This window comes from Ylistrum balloti, unplaced genomic scaffold, assembly GCF_031769215.1.
Source record: "Ylistrum balloti isolate Yb309-2 unplaced genomic scaffold, AGI_CSIRO_Ybal_v1 Utg369840, whole genome shotgun sequence".
NCBI classification, from domain to species: domain Eukaryota; kingdom Metazoa; phylum Mollusca; class Bivalvia; order Pectinida; family Pectinidae; genus Ylistrum; species Ylistrum balloti.
This window is the reverse complement of record NW_026781998.1, coordinates 400,744-424,448: the sequence shown is the minus strand read 5'-3', so window position 1 is coordinate 424,448 and position 23,705 is coordinate 400,744. Positions and strand designations below refer to the sequence as shown.

General features: G+C 35.3%; 1 protein-coding gene across 1 annotated transcript; it reads left to right on the top strand.

Annotated features, from left to right (window-relative positions):
• Nucleotides 1–3,121: 3,121 nt before the first annotated feature.
• Nucleotides 3,122–23,008, top strand: LOC132545343 (HEAT repeat-containing protein 4-like). Its single transcript, XM_060209020.1, has 15 exons — nt 3,122–3,285; nt 3,839–3,978; nt 4,698–4,715; nt 13,911–14,051; nt 14,387–14,601; nt 16,011–16,119; nt 16,260–16,591; nt 16,790–16,984; nt 17,297–17,401; nt 17,568–17,751; nt 18,826–19,011; nt 19,839–20,028; nt 20,420–20,615; nt 21,355–21,483; nt 21,933–23,008. The coding sequence occupies exons 1-15, from the start codon at nt 3,122–3,124 to the stop codon at nt 22,809–22,811; spliced, it is 3,183 nt and encodes a 1,060-aa protein (XP_060065003.1). The 3' UTR covers nt 22,812–23,008.
• The last annotated feature ends 697 nt before the right edge of the window (nt 23,009–23,705 follow it).

Here is a 23,705-nt window from a genome sequence, read left to right as displayed (position 1 = left end):
AGTTCTCGCGGTAATATACGAAGTTGGATATTTTGATGCTCGTTAGTTTGTCTATTAGTTGCGTTGTTGTATACTTTGTTCACATTTGAGGACGTGACATTTCTTAATTGGATTGACCAAGATATACATGGTGGGTGTAGTAGAGGAAGCAGAAGACGCTTACTCTTAGCGACCACCTGGTATCATTCTCCTTGTACTGATTAGTAGTATCCGTGCATATCTAATTTTTTGTTCAATTTTTGTACTTAATTAAAATTAAACCAATCAAATATTTTGCTTGTGTCTTCAATTTTGCCTCGAAATGTTCCAAGATACTGGAGTATCGAGGATAATGTATGTACTGCGAGGCGAGTTTGGTTGATAACAATGTAGAAAGTGGATCAATATTGCCACTTCTATCCACTACGGAAGAGCATCAGGGCCATGCAGAAAAAAAATTGATAAAAGAAATAGATAGTTATAAATCGAAACTTTGACTTACTAACTCGAAATCGCGACTTTCTGAATCGAAATTTCAAGACAGAGTTATTAACATGAAAAAAGCGAAATTAATTTTTCTCTACGTGGCACTAATATTCATTGATCATCCATTGTATAATACTCGCTCGAAAATCCTTTATAAAATTTTTGTTGCGTTGTAAGTTGAAACCTTGTTTACGAAATATTCCGACACAGCAGGATAAGTATAAATAATGTGTAATTAATCTCTCGTACCAGAGCCAAACACAGAGCATGTCAACAGGTCAACTGATAACACATCAGGTGTGTGGAGTTTGTTACACTGATCGCTCAGTCATCACACCTATTTGTAACAATTATTGTGTAAGGGCAGCGGTGTCTGAAATGCATCTTGCCTTTATTCCGGTCTCTGCATTTCATAATTATAATGCTGTGTTCACCCGACAAATCCCGGTTTTACTTGAGACAAGAACTTGCTGATTTGCCGTCCCAGCCGTCTCTTTCTCTCTCTTTCGTAACTGATATGACACTGTGACACTATTGAACAATATGCTTGTCTTACATGGTCATGAAGATAACATATGGTGTTTACAAATGTTATCAACGATTGTTTTCGATTGACGATTTCATTTCTAATATGAAATTATTCCATCAATCGATAAAAGAAATCCGATCAAAAGACTGAATTTTCCGGTGTTCGGGTCATTATCATAAGAGTTGCTGCCCTTGAACTTCAGTAAAACATTTCATCGACGCCGATCTGTCATAGAAACGAAGAAACAATATGGCGGAAGCCTAGCTGTTAAAATCATAAAGAATGCATTTCATATGTGATAATGGATAACTATGGCCCGGGTTAAGATTAAAGTGTATGCGGGTACATATCAATATCCTTTGGCAGCTTTCGTAGATAAGACTTACACTGCATGTGTACCACAGTGGAATGAAAAGTGACATTTACAGTAAGTTATATAGCAGGCGGTTAATCAGTCAATATTTTTTATTGCAAAATAAGTGTTCTGTCAATCACACAAGCGTCAATAATGTATTTGTTATTATGATTAACCTTGTATGATAATGCATACTATATAGTGTTGTACATACCACATAAACATGAAAGATGGGGAAGTTTGGACTCCACAATAAAGCGATGCCGTCCTTTAGTCTTGTAGTGTCTGACCAGTGATGTGCTGGGTTTTTGGACCTGTTTATTATTCTTATGCTTCCTTGGATGTTATTTGATGGAAGAGTTGTCAATCTAAACAAAGGGTGTACTACAGGACACAAACGTTGCACAACATACGCGTTTTTTCACAACGTTTAAAAGGATATATTGAACTGAATCCATTAGTGTTTTTGGAAGTTTTCTGTTAAGACATAGTGTTGTGACATTGTGTAATCAAGCTCCCAGGTATGTTTACGAAAACATATGTATTTTGTTGTTACATGTAGTAACCTCTTCTAGAAACTAGGCAAATGGGGTTAAATAAAATTCAAATTTCTTCATTTGTATTGTGTTGAATTCAACCTATACTAAACATCAAGAACTTATTTTATAGATGTTTATATCCTCATATGTAATTCACGTATGATATACAATAGCTATTGGACAAGAAGTTGGGAAGCTTACAAAGCATGACCTTAACACTATGCATTAATGTTTGGTAACAGTTAGTGTAACAAAATCTTGGAATTAGTGTTTGATAAAATAAATAAATTGATGGTATTTAAAATCTTATATTCTCATAATTTCAGGGTTTCTGTCAAAATTGTAAAGAAGTAATCTGCAAAGATGATGCGTCAAAGCAGGATGAGTATGAATACTCCCTCTCTGTTTGCATGTGCAGACAAAGTCAAGGTCCCACAGCTGGGATCTGAGGACACAACAACCTCCTTGGACCTAATGATTTCACGCAGAGGAGGGCGGGAACCAACTTCAGTTGTATTTCGTACAAATCAACTGAAAGAAGAACCTGTTCAAAAAGATTACTTGAAAAAGATCAGCGGGGATATAAGATTTGAAAAAGATGTAGTCAAGGACCGCTGTTTTCACATGCTTCCTTATGATGAAAAATACTTATATGAAGCTTTGACTCCACATGGTCTGGTTGCACCAAAACCTAAAATGAAGATACCTCCCGGGAGACATGATGCCAGAAACACTGACAGACGCCACATGCCATGTAATCTCACTGTTTCCACAAAGCCCCAACTAAAACCACTGAAGAGGAAGATCATGGAAAAAGCCATGCAAATGCATAAAGATGCGCTGAGGAAAGCTGCTCTTGAAGAACAGTATAATCCAATGTTGAAGAGCAGCCAGGAAGATTTGGGAGGATTTTTTATGACTGAAGTAAAGTCAGAAAAAGAATTGCCAAAAAAAGAAAGGAAACCAGTTTCTGCTCGAAAGGAGGTCGAGAAACCGCTATCAAGTAGAAAAGACAGCAGAAAGGGAACACCAGTTTCAACATCTAAAACTGATAAACCTAATATTGAAAAAATAGAAGAATTGCCAGAAGCACCTAGTCCAACAAAATCTGAGAAAAAGAAACTTGTAGAATTACCAGATATTCCCATCCTGGAAGAAAAAGATTTTGATTGGGATGGATTTGTTTTGTCAGAATTGAGTAAGTCCTCTGCAAGCTGGCTTGTGTATGAGAGGATGAAGACAGCAGAAGATAAGGAAAAAATGCAAGCCATGTTTGAGGGTTGGTATGGGAAACCAGATCACAGTGAGCTAATAAGAGAGGAGATGGATGCTGCTGAAAAAGAGGAAAAGGCTGATGAAATAAAGCCAAAGAAGAAATGGAAAAAAAAAGAAGCTACGTAAGTAAGATTTCCTGAAACTTGATTGATTTTGATATTATAGAAATGGTTACACATTTTGTGCAGTCTTTAACTTAATTCCTGCAATTGTCATCATGGTTTTCCACATTGAAATTATTCCCAAGAAATTGTCCTGAAATTTTATAAGTTTATCTTAACCTTGTTGAATAATGCTTCTACTAGTGCCATTATCTTCAGAAATTGTTCATAAATTGTGCTCCCAACTCATTTCAAGATTATTTTTTCATTTCATAAACTGGTTTTTAAGTCAGTTATGTATTGCAATATCCTTTTCATACTTATGATACATCATTTACAATCACATGGCTTTGATAATTGAGGGGCTTCAATTTTTTATCATTTATTTATCATCTATTTAATGTAAACAAGTTTTAGATAACCCCAATGTTAACAGTTGGTACTCCCTCTGTCACTGTGAAACAATTATTTTTAGAATAGACAATTCACAGCTTCTGTCATTTTACAATAAAAGTGGTCTTACCTCATTATCAACAAAGGTTTACTATAGTCTGCTGTATGATTTATATTTCAGCCTGCTGGCAAAGGTTTACAACTTAGAAGGTACAAAGCCTGAAGCCAATGACCCATACTCTGAGGAAAACAAAGCTCCTTTCTACCGACAGCCAGCAGGAATACGGCGCGTGAAGAAAAAGCAGGAGAAGGAAGATGCAGGTATATATGAAAATATGATTACACATTGGTTTAGATGTATGATGATAAGTACATATATATTAGGCTAGCATATTATAGGGACTTCTTGTCAGGTAATATATATGATTGATAGTCTTGTATTACTTAATTTTAAGACAAAAAAAGCAGAGTTTGCATTGAGACATAGTCATTTGAAATTAAAAAGGTCCTCAAGTATTTTCAGGGGTACCTTTCAAAATATACAGAAGGACCCCAATTATAAGATACCGAACTGAAACCCTGGTACAGGGGGTCAGTAAATATGGATACATATGTGGGATGTTGACAGAACTACTTTGTAGCCAGTATATTATGGCTATAAATATATTCTTCCTGACTTCTACTGTGCTACATTCAATAGGTAGATATGCTATTTGATATGATGATAAACTTCATAATTTTCACCAAATATCAAAATTTTCCTCTTGTAGTTTAGAAAAAGAAAACAAAAATATTGTTAAGTAAAATGTGTTATTGCTTTTGAGATTTATCGTTTGAATCACCATTATTGTGTGGGAAAATGTCTCACAGACAGTTCTATATTACAGTTTATAGATAGATCTAGCTGATGCATATTGAATGAAATACTTCTATCATGATTTCATCAAATGAATCACATTTGTTTTTAAGACAAAGGTTTGAAAATCATGATTTGTGTAAATTCAGTGACATAAATATCTATGATAAGATTTTTGTTTCAGCTGTGTTTGACTTAAATGGTAATGAAAGCACAATTAAATAGCACATGAGGTATAGTGAAACCTGTCTAAACCAACTCTATGACATATAACATATTAGTCATAAGTCATATCATAGGTGAAATTAGGGAAGATTGGGGGGGTGATCAGTTTAGACAGTATGTCAGATCATAATTGTCTTATCCAACACTGTGAGAAATACATGTAGGTGATTTAAGATGATGTGTTGGATTATAATTATCTTATCCAACACTGTGGGACATACTTGTATGTGTGTTTAGACAATTTGTCAGATAATATATTCTTATCCAATATTGTGGGACATTTGTGTCATTTTAGGTAGTCAAATTACAAAGGTCTGATCAAGCACTGTAAATTATTGGTTAAACGACATGTTAGATTACAGGGGTCTGATAAAACACAAGGGTCTGTGATAACTTGGCTTGTAGAGGGTTCACCTAAACTATGTAACCTTAGGGAAAAATCCAAGGTGTGTGGTTTGACACTTCCAATGCGTGATGGTTTGTGTTTCTGAGATACAGATAAGTCTATGTTATTTGGTTGTGTACATGAGCAAGACACTTTACTCAAAATTTGTCGCTCAGCATGGTATATGACAGGCCTTCAATATGTTGTTCAATGAGGTAGCCACCACCTACTACAATAAGTCTACAATTCTACGTTACATGTCAAAATGACCCTGACAATTCACGAGGCTATTTGATTATTTAGGGTTTGGATATGACAGGTTTCACAATACTAACATTATATATATGACAGACTCAAACAAACTACTGCATCTATATACTTACAACATTACAGCATGCTAGTCCTCTCTATGATCATTTCTGCTACATTTCAAACTGCATTAATTTTTAATTATAGTACTCAGTTTAACAAGTCTAGCACAGATGTGTGTCATGGTCATAAACTTAAATGAAAAAAGACTTAATCCTAATCATAAATGAGAAAATTTTAAGTATGTGCATCACTGTCTTATTTCATAAAAATATCAGTCTAGGTATCAGTGATACTGTCTGTAGATAGTTCCCATTTTACTTATTATTATCATACATCATTATTTGTGTATCATGAATGCTTGGTCACCATTGGACCTGCAATCATTTAAGTCGTATTTCATTTCATCAGATCAGTTGTCAAGTTTTAAAAGATTTTTGATAATAAATGTTTTTGAGAAGACGTATTATGTGTCAACAGTATTTAACGATTTAAAATTTGTCAAATATCTATCATAATTGCTTTGCTGGAGAACACAATCAATTGTATGTTTATACACATACCTATATCTGATCAAAGTTAGAGTTTAGCAAGTAGAAGGAGTTTTTCTTACTGCACATAAACATTTAGAGCTCCACAATCCAAGATGGTCACTGGTAGCCATTTTGAATGTTGGGTCAACTCAGAATCGAAATTGAACGGGAAAGTTTCCTGGAAATCAATGCTTTCTTAAGTAGTCCCTTTCTATTACTAAAATAAAGATAAATCATAGATAAAAAACATATTAGGTGAGAAATGATTTAGCCAGCTGATATAAGATGGTCGAGGAGTAAAGGGAGATAATCACCTGACTGTGAAAGACTGATAGCTTCTGGTGTTATTGCTTTTGTGATATGTAAAGAGTCATAATTTGTGAAGAACTTAACTTGAAAAATATTTAGAATTGAAAATTGTAATCTCTTTACAATATGATGGGATTGCCACATCTTAACTTCCATGGAATTTGTGTTTTAGAATGAAGATTTGAATTGTTTTTATTTACATTTAAATACAAATGCAGTTTACCAAGGATACATATAATCCAGATCATATCATCAGATTTATATCTTTCATTTCCATTTTTTTCTTTTTCTTTTGGTTTTAGTTTTAGGACAAAAAGGTAACTAGTATGGATGCCTGTGGATTGTCGCGTGTATGAGGTTTTGAGCTTGTAGAGAAGGACTGAGAGTAGAGACTCACATTTAGATCATGTTTGTTGCTGTAAGACAGAATAATGTACGTGTCTCTGTCACTGATTCTGTTCTTGTCGAGTTGTAATATTTCCTAATTGTTGTGGAAACAGAAAATTCTCAAACTGTTTCTTTATTGTTCTGAAGTTGTAATCTGGGCTTTTAATGCAGATCGATAGAAAAGGAAACAGAAAAACATATGTATATATATAAATTATATTTAAAAGACAAATCTAACCTTATCAAGCACTTTGATACTTGTGGTTTTGTGTCTTTATCATAATCACGATCTCATCATTATTATATATTTGATCTTTCCTGACCAAGTTGAAATGGCAATCAAGGTATGTTTCTGTATTGTCTGTTTGAAGCCCAGACTCAGGATGGAACACTAAAATTCTGTAGTGATGTTCTCATCTGTTCTTGTTACTGGTGTAATTTGTGTAAACATCTGTGAAAGCATGTCATGTCCAACAAAGTCAGAATTCACAGGATGCAATTAGAAATGTTGGTACAAGGAGATTGCAGTTGTCAAAAAACTGTTTTGTTTGAAAAAAAAGAAAGACTCGAATTATAAGGAAAGTATCCACAATGTTTGTAAGAAAAAATGATATGTGTTTGTTTCATTACCTGTATTTAAGTGATTGTTATAGAAATTAACTTGTTAGAAGAGTGTGTGTTGTGGATGTCTTAATTTGTCAGTTTCTGTAAAGTGAATATTTTTGTGAAGTTTATTTTCTATCTTCACAGGTACTTTCTATTTCATTCCCTACCTGTTGGATTTGGATGTAGATTTAAAAACTGTTTAATGATCAAATGCAATTATTTGTCATGCTAAATTTTGACATGATAAAAACAGGTTCCCTGATTTTATCGAGTGATATATGCTTATTATAGTTTACCTTGATCTTGACATACAAATGTTTATCAAGGGTATGTCTGCACTTGATAAAGTACATATCAGACAAAAGGAAATATATCTATATTTATCAGATACACATGTCTGGTAATTTATCCTACCAACCTGTCATTGTCCAGATCAATGGAAATGGTTTAAACACTTAATTCAATAAACCTGCTCTGATGTAAGAGTTTGTGTTAGTACCAGGACTTATTACAGGAAATGTTAGCAAATCACTGCCTGAAAAATTGACAAGAAGAATTTTAAACTCACACAAAAAGATTCAGTTTTACAGTGAATTCATTGGTACTATTGTGATATTTCACATGATTGTCAAAACATGTATCAGATGGTATTCATGGTGACGTAAGACATGTATCAGGGTGACGTAAGACATGTATCAGATTGTATTCATGGTGACGTAAGACATGTATCAGGGTGACGTAAAACATGTATCAGATTGTATTCATGGTGACGTAAAACATGTATCAGATTGTATTCATGGTGACGTAAGACATGTATCAGATTGTATTCATGTGACGTAAGACATGGTATCAGATTGTATTCATGGTGACGTAAGACATGTATCAGGGTGACGTAAAACATGTATCAGATTGTATTCATGGTGACGTAAGACATGTATCAGGGTGACGTAAAACATGTATCAGATTGTATTCATGGTGACGTAAAACATGTATCAGATGGTATTCATGGTGATGTAAAACATGTATCAGATTGTATTCATGGTGACGTAAAACATGTATCAGATTGTATCCATGGTGACGTAAGACATGTATCAGATTGTATCCATGGTGACATAAAACATGTATCAGATTGTATCCATGGTGACGTAAAACATGTATCAGATTGTATCCATGGTGACATAAAACATGTATCAGATTGTATTCATGGTGACGTAAGACATGTATCAGGGTGATGTAAGACATGTATCAGATTGTATTCATGGTGACGTAAGACATGTATCAGATTGTATTCATGGTGACGTAAGACATGTATCAGGGTGACGTAAGACATGTATCAGATTGTATTCATGGTGACGTAAGACATGTATCAGATTGTATTCATGGTGACGTAAGACATGTATCAGATTGTATTCATGGTGACGTAAGACATGTATCAGATTGTATTCATGGTGACGTAAGACATGTATCAGGGTGACGTAAGACATGTATCAGATTGTATTCATGGTGACGTAAAACATGTATCAGATTGTATTCATGGTGACGTAAGACATGTATCAGATTGTATTCATGGTGACGTAAGACATGTATCAGATTGTATTCATGGTGACGTAAGACATGTATCAGATTGTGTCCATGGTGACGTAAGACATGTATTCATGGTGACGTAAGACATGTATCAGATTGTATTCATGGTGACGTAAAACATGTATCATCATGGTGACGTAAGACATGTATCAGATTGTATTCATGGTGACGTAAGACATGTATCAGATTGTGTTCATTGTGTGACGTAAGACATGTATCAGATTGTATCAGATTGTATTCATGGTGACGTAAGACATGTATCAGATTGTATCCATGGTGACGTAAGACATGTATCAGGGTGACGTAAGACATGTATCAGATTGTATTCATGGTGACGTAAGACATGTATCAGATTGTGTTCATGGTGACGTAAGACATGTATCAGGGTGACGTAAGACATGTATCAGATTGTATTCATGGTGACGTAAGACATGTATCAGATTGTATTCATGGTGACGTAAGACATGTATCAGATTGTATTCATGGTGACGTAAGACATGTATCAGGGTGACGTAAGACATGTGTCAGATTGTATTCATGGTGACGTAAGACATGTATCAGATTGTATTCATGGTGACGTAAGACATGTATCAGATTGTATTCATGGTGACGTAAAACATGTATCAGATTGTGTCCATGGTGACGTAAGACATGTATCAGGGTGACGTAAGACATGTATCAGATTGTATTCATGGTGACGTAAGACATGTATCAGATTGTGTCCATGGTGATGAAAGACATGTATCAGGATGACATAAGACATGTATCAGATTGTATTCATGGTGACGTAAGACATGTATCAGATTGTATTCATGGTGACGTAAGACATGTATCAGATTGTATTCATGGTGACGTAAGACATGTATCAGGGTGACGTAAGACATGTATCAGATTGTATTCATGGTGACGTAAGACATGTATCAGATTGTATTCATGGTGACGTAAGACATGTATCAGATTGTATTCATGGTGACGTAAAACATGTATCAGATTGTATCCATGGTGACGTAAGACATGTATCAGGGTGACGTAAGACATGTATCAGATTGTATTCATGGTGACGTAAAACATGTATCAGATTGTATTCATGGTGACGTAAGACATGTATCAGGGTGACGTAAGACATGTATCAGATTGTATTCATGGTGACGTAAGACATGTATCAGATTGTATTCATGGTGACGTAAGACATGTATCAGATTGTATTCATGGTGACGTAAGACATGTATCAGGGTGACGTAAGACATGTATCAGATTGTATTCATGGTGACGTAAGACATGTATCAGATTGTATTCATGGTGACGTAAGACATGTATCAGATTGTATTCATGGTGACGTAAAACATGTATCAGATTGTGTCCATGGTGACGTAAGACATGTATCAGGGTGACGTAAGACATGTATCAGATTGTATTCATGGTGACGTAAGACATGTATCAGATTGTGTCCATGGTGATGAAAGACATGTATCAGGATGACATAAGACATGTATCAGATTGTATTCATGGTGACGTAAGACATGTATCAGATTGTATTCATGGTGATGTAAGACATGTATCAGGGTGACGTAAGACATGTATCAGATTGTGTCCATGGTGACGTAAGACATGTATCAGGGTGACGTAAGACATGTATCAGATTGTATTCATGGTGACGTAAAACATGTATCAGATTGTATCCATGGTGACGTAAGACATGTATCAGGGTGACGTAAGACATGTATCAGATTGTATTCATGGTGACGTAAAACATGTATCCGATTGTATCCATGGTGACGTAAAACATGTATCAGATTGTATTCATGGTGACGTAAGACATGTATCAGGGTGACGTAAGACATGTATCAGATTGTATTCATGGTGACGTAAGACATGTATCAGATTGTATTCATGGTGACGTAAGACATGTATCAGATTGTATCCATGGTGACGTAAAACATGTATCAGATTGTATTCATGGTGACGTAAGACATGTATCAGATTGTATTCATGGTGACGTAAGACATGTATCAGGGTGACGTAAGACATGTATCAGATTGTATTCATGGTGACGTAAAACATGTATCAGATTGTATTCATGGTGACGTAAGACATGTATCAGGGTGACTTAAGACATGTATCAGATTGTATTCATGGTGACGTAAGACATGTATCAGATTGTATTCATGGTGACGTAAGACATGTATCAGGGTGACGTAAGACATGTATCAGATTGTATTCATGGTGACATAAGACATGTATCAGATTGTATTCGTGGTGACGTAAGACATGTATCAGATTGTATTCATGGTGACGTAAGACATGTATCAGATTGTATTCATGGTGACATAAGACATGTATCAGATTGTATTCTAGGTGACGTAAGACATGTATCAGATTGTATTCATGGTGACGTAAGACATGTATCAGATTGTATTCATGGTGATGTAAAACAATGGTGATGTAAAGCGTGTGTCTAATTGTAATCATGTTGAAGTAAAACATGAGTTTGATTACTTCGTATAATCATGGTGATGTAAGGGGCAGGTTGTGGCACAGATATATATATATATATATAAAGCAAGGGACCTTAATAATGTTAATTAAGCCTGGTTATTTATACTGTATGTATACTGTACTGGGATACTGACCATCATACTTCTGTGTTGTGTAGGAGTATTAAACAAATTTTACTACATTTGTAATGTAACAATCTATATCTAACTAAAACCTCCAAACAATTGACTTATAATTTAATAATTATAATAACTTATCAGAACTCAAGCACCTTCATAATAGAAACTACATTTACAATCTAATGTTCAACTGTTAAAACTTAAAACAACATTTTCGTAGGCATATTCTATCAAATCTTTGATTTGCTTGATTCTATACTTATAAAAATGATGAAGCTTCAAAGTTATTTGGTAGGTTGTGTTGTTGTTATTTTAGTTTCAGATTTCTGTTAAGCTTCCAGATGTTCAGAACATGTTTTAAGTGAGCATGATTGTGGAACAGTCTACATATGTACATAAACATTATCACTTATCATTTTTATTTAAATTAAATGATTTGACCATTAGATCTAGACACAGTAAACTTATTGTAATAATCAGGACGTATATATCACCATAAAGAATATATCATTGGTATGTCTACCAGGGCATGGCTGCTGAAAACTCAATAACAGATATTTTCAAAACATCCCAGTATTTTGTTTGATATAAAGTAAGACTCATTCAAAAATGTATAACTTTTTTTATGCAATAGGCTAATTATGAAATTTAATTTTTTAAGTGCATTTACAAGCTGAAAGCACAAACTGTGCATGAAAGGTGACTAGTTTTATCTAGAAGTGAAAGCTACTGGCTATATTTTTATGATTATCAACAGGTTGTTTTAGTAATAACATATAGGTATTGTAAATTGTATATAAATGGTTTTAATTTAATTCAGAAATGCAATTTCCTTTGAACTTTTAACTTCTATAAACTTGTATTTTTCAATGTAAACGACATTGACGTTGATAATAATGTCCAAAGTAATTAGAAAAGAGAACATATCACTGATAATTTAATGAAAAATGGTTGATGAAGAATGTTTTTTCATTGAAATTTCAGTTTGAAGTTAATATCAATTATTCCAAAAACATTTTGAGTAAGACTGTTATGTTTATACACTGTCTCTACACTGTGTAAACCTGCTTTAATTGATATGTTTAATATTTCTGAGTACAGACCGATGTAACACCTTACCCTGGTTTTGGTTAAAGTCCCCACTAGATATTCACTCTGAGACCACACCAAATTAATTTTGTAATTGTTCTGACTTAAATCTCAAATGAGGACATTTGAAACCTAGCTGATTTTGTTAAGTTTACAGCATGAACATTTAAACTTTGTTTTTTTGTTTTGTTTTCTGCTCTGTTAGTGTTAAAAAGGAAAAGGAATGGTTGAATCATTTAAAATGACAAGATTTGCAAATTAATTTTATGTGGCCTCCAGTAGTTACTTTAGATTTCTGTTAGAACAGTAAATATAATTGAAAGCATTACAGAACATGTATAGATATCATGTATATGTAGTATAGATCTAAACCCTCTGTAAGGACCAATAACCATTTTGAAGATTTTGCAGTATCATCTAAAGACAATATAAAAATGTTATCAGTCTAAACAATAGAAAGTGAGATCAATACCTTTGTTTACTGCCAATTAAGATTGATTTTCTCAGTGTGGTATTGATTACTAGAACCTTTATTTTCAGACTATTTTCAGACAATGGTAATATAAGTAATGATATTTCTTTGATCAGAATTCTTGACTTTAATGACATTTTAGTTTCATTTTTGTCAGAACAATTACTGATGAACATTTTTCAATTTCACAATTTGTGAGTAAATTAATCTAGAGTTAAACTCTTCATGTTTACTGGGAGCCTAGATTCCCAAAATGCTAAGGATCAATCCAAACATCTTGTGGTTTACTTGAGTCTGCATGCTTTACTGAACTGCTAAAGAGAGACTTCCAGTCTATGAATAGCTGAGTTGGTCTAATGATATGGGCTGCATGCAAGTGGTATTTTCTGGGTGACATTTAATATATGTATGTATCATAAACAAACGGTGACATTAATCCAGATATCAATGAAATATAATACTGTTGATTTCCTATATCTTATGATAGAGTTCCTCTATTGTGTAGACTATTCATTACCTATCACCTGGACAGTCATCATTACTGTTGTCTTGTTTGTTGTCTGTAAAATCACACACCAACTTGTCCCATTCATTATCTGCTAGTCTCTTCAGTAATCTGTCAGAGCAATGATGATTTTGTACAAGACTTGTCAATTTACCATGCTCCACCTCCTTGAGAAGCCAAACTCTGAATTCACATTACATTAAGATAGTCTTTAGGCAGCTCTAAATAAGTGGAGATGATTTTTAAATTAACATTGATTTCCATAAGATGATATTGTCATTGTGTTTACTTTCATGTTTCATCAGAGTAAATAGAATCAGGATGTATATAACTACAGTAGAATGGGAGTCTTAATCCTTGTGTTTGATGTTAAATTAGGAGCAATCAATGCTACAGCAGACATCACAATCAAGTCCTACTCCCCGCCACCTCTGCCAACCATTCGCGACTTTGTCAATCCACAGGTTGGAGACAAACTCTTCGACACAAATAACATGTTTGAGCAGGAATGGCTGACTGGTAAGTACTGGTGTTTTTAGATCATACTGCACTGATATCTTTGACAATGATCAAATTGTGAAACAAAATGTTGCGAACCAACCTCCTTTTCACAATCATGATGTTCTTTTAAGATTATCAATCACAGCGAAACAGAGATGATAAAGAAAAACAATTATATTATAGCCTGTTCCACAAAAATTAATTACCATAAGTTCTTCTGATGTGGAAATTGCAAAAGTGAACTATGAAAGAAAGTTACTTTACAGAACATTATGCAGAACAACAAGTTCTGATGCCTCCGATATAGTATTAGATTGTTAAATATAATCTTTATATTATCAATGTCTTTTCAGGTGCTCAACAAATCCATGAGCTGAAAGGTGACAATACCAGTATTTACATGAGCACAAAGAATCAGTACCGTAAACAGCTACAGAACCAGTACCCTAAGCCACCCGAGGACTGGTACCCTGAAACTGACCACGAAAAATACAGCATTCACAAGCCAAGTATTAAAAAGGTGGAAAAAGGTCTACAAAGATGGGACAAACTCCCAGTGGCAACAGATGTAAGTAACATTGGGACAAACTACCAGTGGCAACAGATGTAAGTAACATGGGGACAAACTCCCAGTGGCAACAGATGTAAGTAACATTGGGACAAACTCCCAGTGGCAACAGATGTAAGTAACATTGGGACAAACTCCCAGTGGCAACAGATGTAAGTAACATTGGGGTGGCAACAGATGTAAGTAACATCCTCCCAGTGGCAACAGATGTAAGTAACATAGGGACAAACTCCCAGTGGCAACAGATGTAAGTAACATGGGGACAAACTCCCTGTGGCAACAGATGTAAGTAACATGGGGACAAACTCCCTGTGGCAACAGATGTAAGTAACATTGGGACAAACTCCCAGTGGCAACAGATGTAAGTAACATTGGGACAAACTCCCAGTGGCAACAGATGTAAGTAACATTGGGACAAACTCCCAGTGGCAACAGATGTAAGTAACATGGGGACAAACTCCCTGTGGCAACAGATAACATTGGGACAAACTCCCAGTATCTCTAATGTAAGTAACATAGGGACAAACTCCCAGTGGCAACAGATGTCAGTAACATTGGGACAAACTCCCAGTGGCAACAGATGTAAGTAACATTGGGACAAACTCCCAGTGTTAACAGATGTAAAAACATTTGGACAAACTCCTAGTGGCAACAGATGTAAAAACATTTGGACAAACTCCTAGTGGCAACAGATGAAGGTAACATAGGGACAAACTCCCAGTGGCACTACTGTAAGTAACATTGCAGACCTTCAACCAGAATTTTGTTGAATGTAACTTTCAATAAGTCTGGAATTTTAAGCAGTGTACAACAGTTTGCGAGATTATACAACAAGTGTTGCCATTACTTGCTGTTTGCACTTAAGTATCAGTGCATAATTAATTTTGTACAAATTTTGGGGCTCACCTGTTTAATGGCAGGTAACGTTGATTATACCTGTAAATTGCTTACATTTCGCGAATACTTTGTTTCACGAACTTACCTCATCAGACATATTCACAAACAACATAATTTCATGATTGCTGATCTCTAATGACTTTAACAGAACAGATTGAACAGAATCAACATGGATACCATCCGCAGTTTTTTTCACACTTAATTGACATGAAATTAAATCCCATGCTAAATATAAGTGATCAAGTCAGGGAAGTGCATGGTCAAATGAATTTATATACAATGTAGTGTATCAATTTGTATTAAAAGATCTAGAATATATTTGATAGTAGTGAAACACTTCCTTGATCATTTTTCTGACACACCAGTATAATCAAGGTAATCATTGGTTGGGTAAAAACCAAATATCCAAGCATTGACCTACATGAATGAAAAAACAAACTAAGAAAAATAGTTTTTTTTTAACTTTTGTGTCTTATAAATTTTCAACAGAAGTTTAAACATTTTTACAACAGGATCTTGATGGCCGTATAGTGCCCCCTGGATATGATCCAGAGTACCACAGGTCACCTGACCCGACAACTCGCAGAATCACCAGGAATAACCAGGCTCTCACACAAGTCAGTAAGTAAATATCCCTAACAGAGGACAGTTCTGAGTTCATTATTGTCAGAGTGAGGAAAAATGATAGAGGTATATTAGAATTTAACTGTTATGTTCAATGTTGACTGTGTTGCTTGATGGTCCAATCTTTCCTTGACCAGTTGATGAATGGAGAGCTAAGTGGCACCTGAGTGGTCAGTTGGCAGACAGCACCACAGATGACCTCATCAAAGACATGGCTGACATCCAGACACATGTCCGACTAAAGGCCATAGCAACTATCGCTAAGGCAGCAGAGATGCAACGAGCCAATGCCAATAGGGATGACTTTGAATATGTACCTCAGGAAAACCAGTTTAACTTTCCATTAGGAGATGGAGAGATTCCAGAACGCCTGTTTGTGGCATTAGAATGTCTGTTAGAGGACGCTGAGCAGCATGTCCAGATTGCTGCAGCCATCACATTGTACTCTCTTAACAGGCCGTCTGATCAGGTAAATAGGAATCCTTTATCAGTTCCTTGGGCTTCCTCAGAAGAATTAATGGATGACCTCACATTCATTATTGCCATGGCTACCATCTTGGAGGTCAATTTTCAAAATCAACAATCAATTATTGTTTGATTTTCTGACAAACTTGATGAATGTATCTTTGAAATATCTTATACATGTTATGCATTGCCTCTATTTCAGGCTAAGGAAATTTTACACTTTGCCCTGGAGAGTGAGAATGTAGTTGATCGCTGGGCAGCTGCACAGTGTCTGGCTCACTTTGGTGTTTGTAACTCCCTGGTGGTAGGGGAGGTAATCCATCAACTCCTCACAACAGAAGACACCATCAAACATGAAAAAGCCATTTTCCTGCTTGGAAAGCTCAGCTTGTTTTCTGTAAGATTAAGTTTTTCTTTTTCGTTATTGATATTTTACAATGATATAATTATTTGTCAACGGGAATAATATACTGGCTGGACTAGCTGCTTAATTGCTAAATGCTCTACATTAAAGAGGAATATAATGACAGATTATTGACCAAGATCTTCAAGTGAAATTTTCATTATTACATTGCTAAGTGGTGCTACAAATGGTGACTATGAATGTAATGAAATTCATTGAAAAAATGGGAGGGGGGATTGTAATGAGAACTGCCTGCATGAAGTTTATAAGCTGATAAACAATATAGCATTGTCTTTATGTTTGAAGCCCTTGGTCCATGGAATGGTGGCAGAACAGCTGAACAGCAGTAGCTGGAGACACAAAGTGATTGCCTGTAAGATCCTTCCCACACTGAGTGGTACCATCAACAAGGTTGGTATAACAAGTGATCAAACAAAACTTATATTTATATAAATGTATTGTGTATATATATAATTTTGTAGAAAATTCAAGCTTAAATCTTGATAATATGTAGTGTTTAGTATTATATAGCATATTATAAAGCATGTTAAAATCAACTGATTATATCTTTGTACAGGATATCACAAACAAGTTGGCAGACCTGATGTGGAATGACTGGCATGAAGATGTACGTAAATCAGCAGCGCAATGTTTGGGTAAAACCAGCCATGGTAAAGAAGTTCATGATGATCTGTGTGATCGTCTCCTCACTGGCGACGAGATGACTCGTCTGGAGGCCATCAATAAGATTGGACAGCTGGGTGAGTGGTGACAGTGCAGTTGAACTTATTTTGTCATTTGTGACTGGGTGGAAGTGTATAAATGTATTAGAGTATTGAAGTAAACAGACAGTACATTTCTGGTTTTTTCAAAGCATACAAATCCGACCACAGACTCAATACCTATATGTGTTCAATTGAACTAGTAATACTTTCCCAGCTCATCTAGTCAGCCTTCCTCTCACATATCATACTGAGTCAAATCTCCTCTTCCCAAGTCATTGATCTCCCCCCTCCAATTTAGCCTTCTTTTTCCCTCCCACCTCACATCCACTCAGCCTTGCTGTCCCCCTTCCCACCTCAAATTGAGGTTGGAGGAGGGGCACCATTGCTTCACCAGTAGAGTGTTAGGTAAATTTGACCAATCATATGTTGATCAGTGAGGTAGTCACCATCTTCTATGAGTCCCCACCTCAAATGACATGGGGTGTTAAACAAAACAAGCAAACTTGACTTCTGATGGATTCAACATGTTTATAATTAAACTTCTGCGATATTTTGGAACATTTTCTTTAGATTGGTAATGTCAATAGCATAGAAATTCTTACAAAACAACATTACTGGTTGAGTTCTTCTCAGATATGTTTATCATGAGCAGGCAATGGATTGTACATCTTGTATCTTATGTACTGCACAGGGACTTTAACACCTGTCTCAGGGTCATAGCTCCGTCAGTTGTAAAAAAATCATTTGTTGTGATGGTATTTGCAACTGTTAACTCTACCCTGCCTCGATTAGTCGATTAAAATTAGTCACAGTGAATGGCTTTATTTCTGATATATGGTAGGATAGACCACTAGTATTGAAAAATTTTCATGGAAGACAGATTGAGAAAACAGAGAAATAGAAATGAGGGAAAAAGGGGGAATGAAAAAAATGAGAAGAAAAAGTCTGTTTACCACCCCACCTCCACCCCCCACCCCCACCTCCACCCAGATTACTCAAGATAGATTTAACAGTGTATATACCCAGGTATATACATAAGATAACACTGAATTTTGATAGCTGTATTAAAAGTATGACCACTGTTGATCATGTTTTATATTATCTATACAGGTATAATGACAGCCAAACTATTACCCGTCTTCTTAAAGAGCTTTGAGGATGAATATGTATCTATACGTTCTGAAGTGTGCATCACATGTGGTAATTTGGAGATCAAAGATGAGTTAGTATTGGAAAAACTTCTCAAGCTTTCCACGTTTGAAACCATTTGGAAGGTCAAAGCTTTAGCTATTCAAGGTGAGTGTAACAGCTTTAGGTTGTAACTTTAGTTCATGTGAAGAAAAGGTTACATCACAAAAACCATTTCGTGATGATATGGTATCAGTTTACCATTAGTTTTCAGTTATTTTTATATATGTAGATCTATTACAATTTTCAGCTCACCTGCCTGAAGGGCATTGTTAAGTGAGCACCAAGATGCTTAGTCCATCATCAATGTTATCTTTAAATGACTTCTTTTCACTAACCAAGGGTGCCCAGGGTCATGATATTTGACCAGTGACATGCTGGTAACCAGGTTTGTTCAAATGAATGACCTAAATCTTCTTTCAAAGGTCACAGGGTTTAAATGTGTTACATTATAAAATAACTTTTTCTCACTAAGATGGAGGAAAAGAATTCTAATGTGGGGCCTGCATCCTGGAAAGAAAGACTACCAAGTTTGTTCAAATTACTAACCATGTAATCCTTTTCAGGTCACAGGGGTCAGAGTGTAAAACTCTTTAAACTTCCTCTTGTAAATACTTCACCTGCAATATATAAATACAGTACTGTCATGTTTTGATTGATGAACATAAGTGTAACCAGAACTATCCCAATGAAGTTGTCTCAGTATAAGCTGCAGAGCAGGTGAGCAATACCGGACCATTTGGCTGCTTATCAATTCTTTACTGAACAAATATCTTTTTTGTTTATGTTTTTTGGTATTCTGTTTTACAGCCTTTAAAGTAATATTTTTTTCAAACATTCGGTTAAAAACAGCTGGATAATTAAGATACATTTTCACCTTTAGAGTAGTCTAGGTATAATATTTCAGTATTCAGGAAAGAAAATGTGTTTTGCAGCTCTGGGTAAGATTGGTGTGGTAACAGATGAAATCACAGAGACATTACTATGGGCTGTGAGGTATGAGGAGAACTCAGCAGTGAGAGCTGAAGCTTGCCACACTCTGATGTGTCTGGAACTCCAAACCCCTGAGGTTGCAGAGGTTCTACAGGAACGATTTCTGGTGGAGTCTAGTGATGTTGTTCGGGAGTAAGTAGATAGTTTGAAATCTAAGGGTCATCTGCACAAAACTGAATATATTTAAATAATAATAAAATTAAATCTGGGAAATTAAGACTATTAATAAAATGTTTCACAACTGGTACATATTGTACTGTGAGGTCAATAGGCAAATGTTACAAACAGACAATAGTTCAAGTCTGTTTTGTCACATTCTCTGATTAATCCACAAGTTCCTGTCTGCCCAGCTTTATAAATGGATAACAGTTTGCTTCCAGAGCAGTAATACTTTGAAAGGAAGACATCCAAATTTTTAGAAGCGTTTTAAAAAAGTCTCCATGATATAATTTTATGTTAGGATACTATCCTCTAGATTCTAATATAATCTGTCTATACTTTGATATCGTTGTATAAATTCCAGTGAGATTGCCAAGACCCTGGAGATGTTTGGAATCAATGCTACAGAAGATATGGACATGGTGGCTCAGATCAAGAATGAAGTTCGAAAACTGTGTACACGCAATAATATTGCTGCACAGATCACCATAAAAGAAAAAGACGACACCAAACGTGAAAACTTGGCTCGTATGATTTATGAGTCGGAGAAGGAACTAGAGGTAAAGTGTAATAAATCTGTAGTCCTGTGCTAATGTTACTAATTATCTAAATCTGTAGTGTGTGGTGTCCACTTCTCACCTTTCATTTCAAGCTTGGTAACTTTGTGCTTCTAGTAAATTGTATAGATATATATTTCCAAAAATGTTTTTTCCTTTGTGTTCTTTGAATAATATACAATGATGCATGACAATTCATTTTACTCTACTCTTTAATCGTCAAAGGAGAACATATCAATGTTAATTTGTTTCTCACATAAGAAAGTCTCCTCTTTCGTAAGTACAGTAAATTTTTAATTATAGCAATCAGTGGCAGTCATTGGTAAAATATAGAAAGATTTTTTACTAGTTAGGTTAGACATTTTTTAGTCTTACCAGTCAGGGTTGCACACTTTCAATAGGACATATTAAATACTGCCAGAAAAGAATTGGAAGTAGTTATATAGATTTTGCTTGGATATCTCAGATTAAATACAGCTGAATTGTCATGTTTCTAGCATTTTCTGGTGGATATTAAATATTTTTACTAATTTTGAAATGTTTTTAATATGCTTGTAGTATAAAATTTCATGAGTCAAGTATAATGATTTTGAAACAATAAATTCACTGAACATTAAGAAAACACATTTCACCAGTTCAAAAATGTATTCACCCGGTTACTGTTATACTGTGCTAATACTATGCATGTATGCTAAATGCTTCTGCGTAACACTAACCTTTCTTCACTCTACGCCCTCTGTAGATCTTCTTTCGTAGAAATAACCCATATACAGTGTTGAGTCTGAAAACTGATGAGAAGAAATCACTCCTCCATGACCCTTTTCACACTCACAGTTTCTCGTATTCCAGATTGTGTAGTGTGACTAAGTTTGTAAGTACATGTCACTCTAGAAATGTTATCACCCTATAATTATATATTTTTTGTGGTTTTGTGTTAAAGGCTTGTTTCAGTAACTAATAGTTTTTCCATCTCTGGAAATTATAAGCTTATATCTCATTGTTGTATCAATGACATTGAAATGTTTATCTCTGTCAGGTGTTGAATATGATTGTTTTAGAATAGTGATTCAAAAGTAAGTTTTAGTGCTACTGTGCGAGTCATTTTATAATTCCTTAGATATTTCAAAGCTTTGATTTTCTTTTAAATCCCTATGATCTAGAGTTTAGACTTTATGAGGGTTAAATACAGGGTAGTATACAGAAATTTCAGTAACATTTGTTTTATTTTTATTTTCACATATGACCAATGTATGAGAATATTTGATGCCTATCCATCCTTGTTACATGTCTTAACTATTCATTGTTACTCATTGTACTCAGGAACATGAAGAGGAGAAGGAACCAATGATGCAGAGAATTCGTTCATCCATGAGCCAACCTAGCAGTCGTTCAACCACACCTCATCCTCGTATACTCACTCCAACAGCAGATGAAGAACTCAAGCAGATACTGTCACGTGATGATACGAGCACCTCCCCTGACACAGTATCAGAAATGGAGTCCACACCAGGACTCAAGTCGCGACCATCCACAGTGGATGATGAGTCTGATGGAGAATCCTCCCGGCCACGATCGAGCAGGATGGATAGAATATCAGAGGAGGCTGATGGCAGTCTCAGTCAAAGCTTAGGGGAGGGAAGCGAGGTCATAGGTGAGGAATTAGAGAAGGAAAAGAATGTGGAAGAAAAAGATGGACGACCACCAAGTATTGTCAAGTTTGCATCTAATTTGGAAATTAATGATATTCCATCCAACAAAGAAAAACTGAGCATGTCTCCCACCAAATCTGGTCCAGGTGATGGAGTATCAAGGCTAAGTAGCCTAGCACCAGGCTCAGAGATACGCGCATTCAGTCGTGACGCCATCAAGGAACGCGACGCCATAGACAGGGAGGCTCGTAATGGTTATGCTGGACTTGATGAACGGTATCATGAAATGATTGATGATTTAGATATTGTGGATAACACATATGAAATCCTTGTTACTGGTAGAAGACCTCAGGAAAGAGTACAGATAATCACCTTCATTACCGAGCCTGAGGAGGAACAATTACTTCCTGATGAAGTGTCCACTGTCCCTGCAGAAAAAGAGGAGGTTGTTGATGATAAACAGCCAGAATCTGAACCCAAACCACTAGAGTCGGATCAAGAGCCAAAGCCTGAAGCTCAGTCTGGTTCAACATTGGTGTTTAAGAAATAGTGCTGATATTTGATATACTTTATATAGTCTAGACTGCATTGTCATGACAATGTAACATTACAGGGAGGTTATAGGATAGCTGTTTGGTGGAATGATCCCTCAGTGACAGGTTATAACATACACATTTGTGATAATATCAGGAATCAGTGTTTATGTTGATACCAAAAAAGAAATAAGCTATGGATTTTCCTGTTATACAAGTGTATCTGTGATAATTATTTCAAAACAATTTACATTTACACAAGTCTTTGCTTTTGCTTTACATTGAGTCACCAACAATTTTTTGAAGTTGCCAAAAATTTTGTTGATACAAAGTGTAATTAAGTCTTTAAAAACATCTACCCAATCATCTTTCCTATTGATTTAGTAAAATGAAGATTCAAAGAACCATATTTGCTCTAAAAAGTGCAACCTTGCTTTTTTCATTCCTCTAAGAGTAGGAGATCCACACCTGTTGAATTAAAGCCCATAGAAAAGTGACTTCACCAATCTATCAGTATATATACACAAAACCACTCCTCTTATTCAAATCATCTTTCCTCCATGTAGATGGATTTTTCACTTTTAAAATAATTCCATTCAAAGGACTCCTTTAGGGATTTTATTAGTACACTGCACTTATTGGGTCAAATATGGTACTAAAATGTGAAAAAAACAATGTTACTGCTGACAGCGATTATAAAACATGAAACCATTCAGGGATGAATATGTTGCAAAAATATCTGTTTAAAAAATAGGAATGTTTTTAAACTGAAGTATGAAGAGATTAAGCTACATAAATATCAATTAAAGAAAGTGGTATTTTTTCTAAAATTGTACATTCTGTTCTGAAATACATTATTGAGTTTCATTGTGTTAACAGTTGATATCCCTGCTCAGGTGTTAACATTTCCT

Excerpts from the sequence above, each read along its gene's own strand:
- LOC132545343 (XM_060209020.1), top strand. The coding sequence starts at position 3,122 with ATGAAGACAGCAGAAGATAAGGAAAAAATGCAAGCCATGTTTGAGGGT. Across the intron at positions 14,052-14,386 it reads TGAGCAGGAATGGCTGACTG|GTGCTCAACAAATCCATGAG; the intron begins GTAAGTACTGGT and ends ATGTCTTTTCAG. Across the intron at positions 17,752-18,825 it reads CAATAAGATTGGACAGCTGG|GTATAATGACAGCCAAACTA; the intron begins GTGAGTGGTGAC and ends TTATCTATACAG.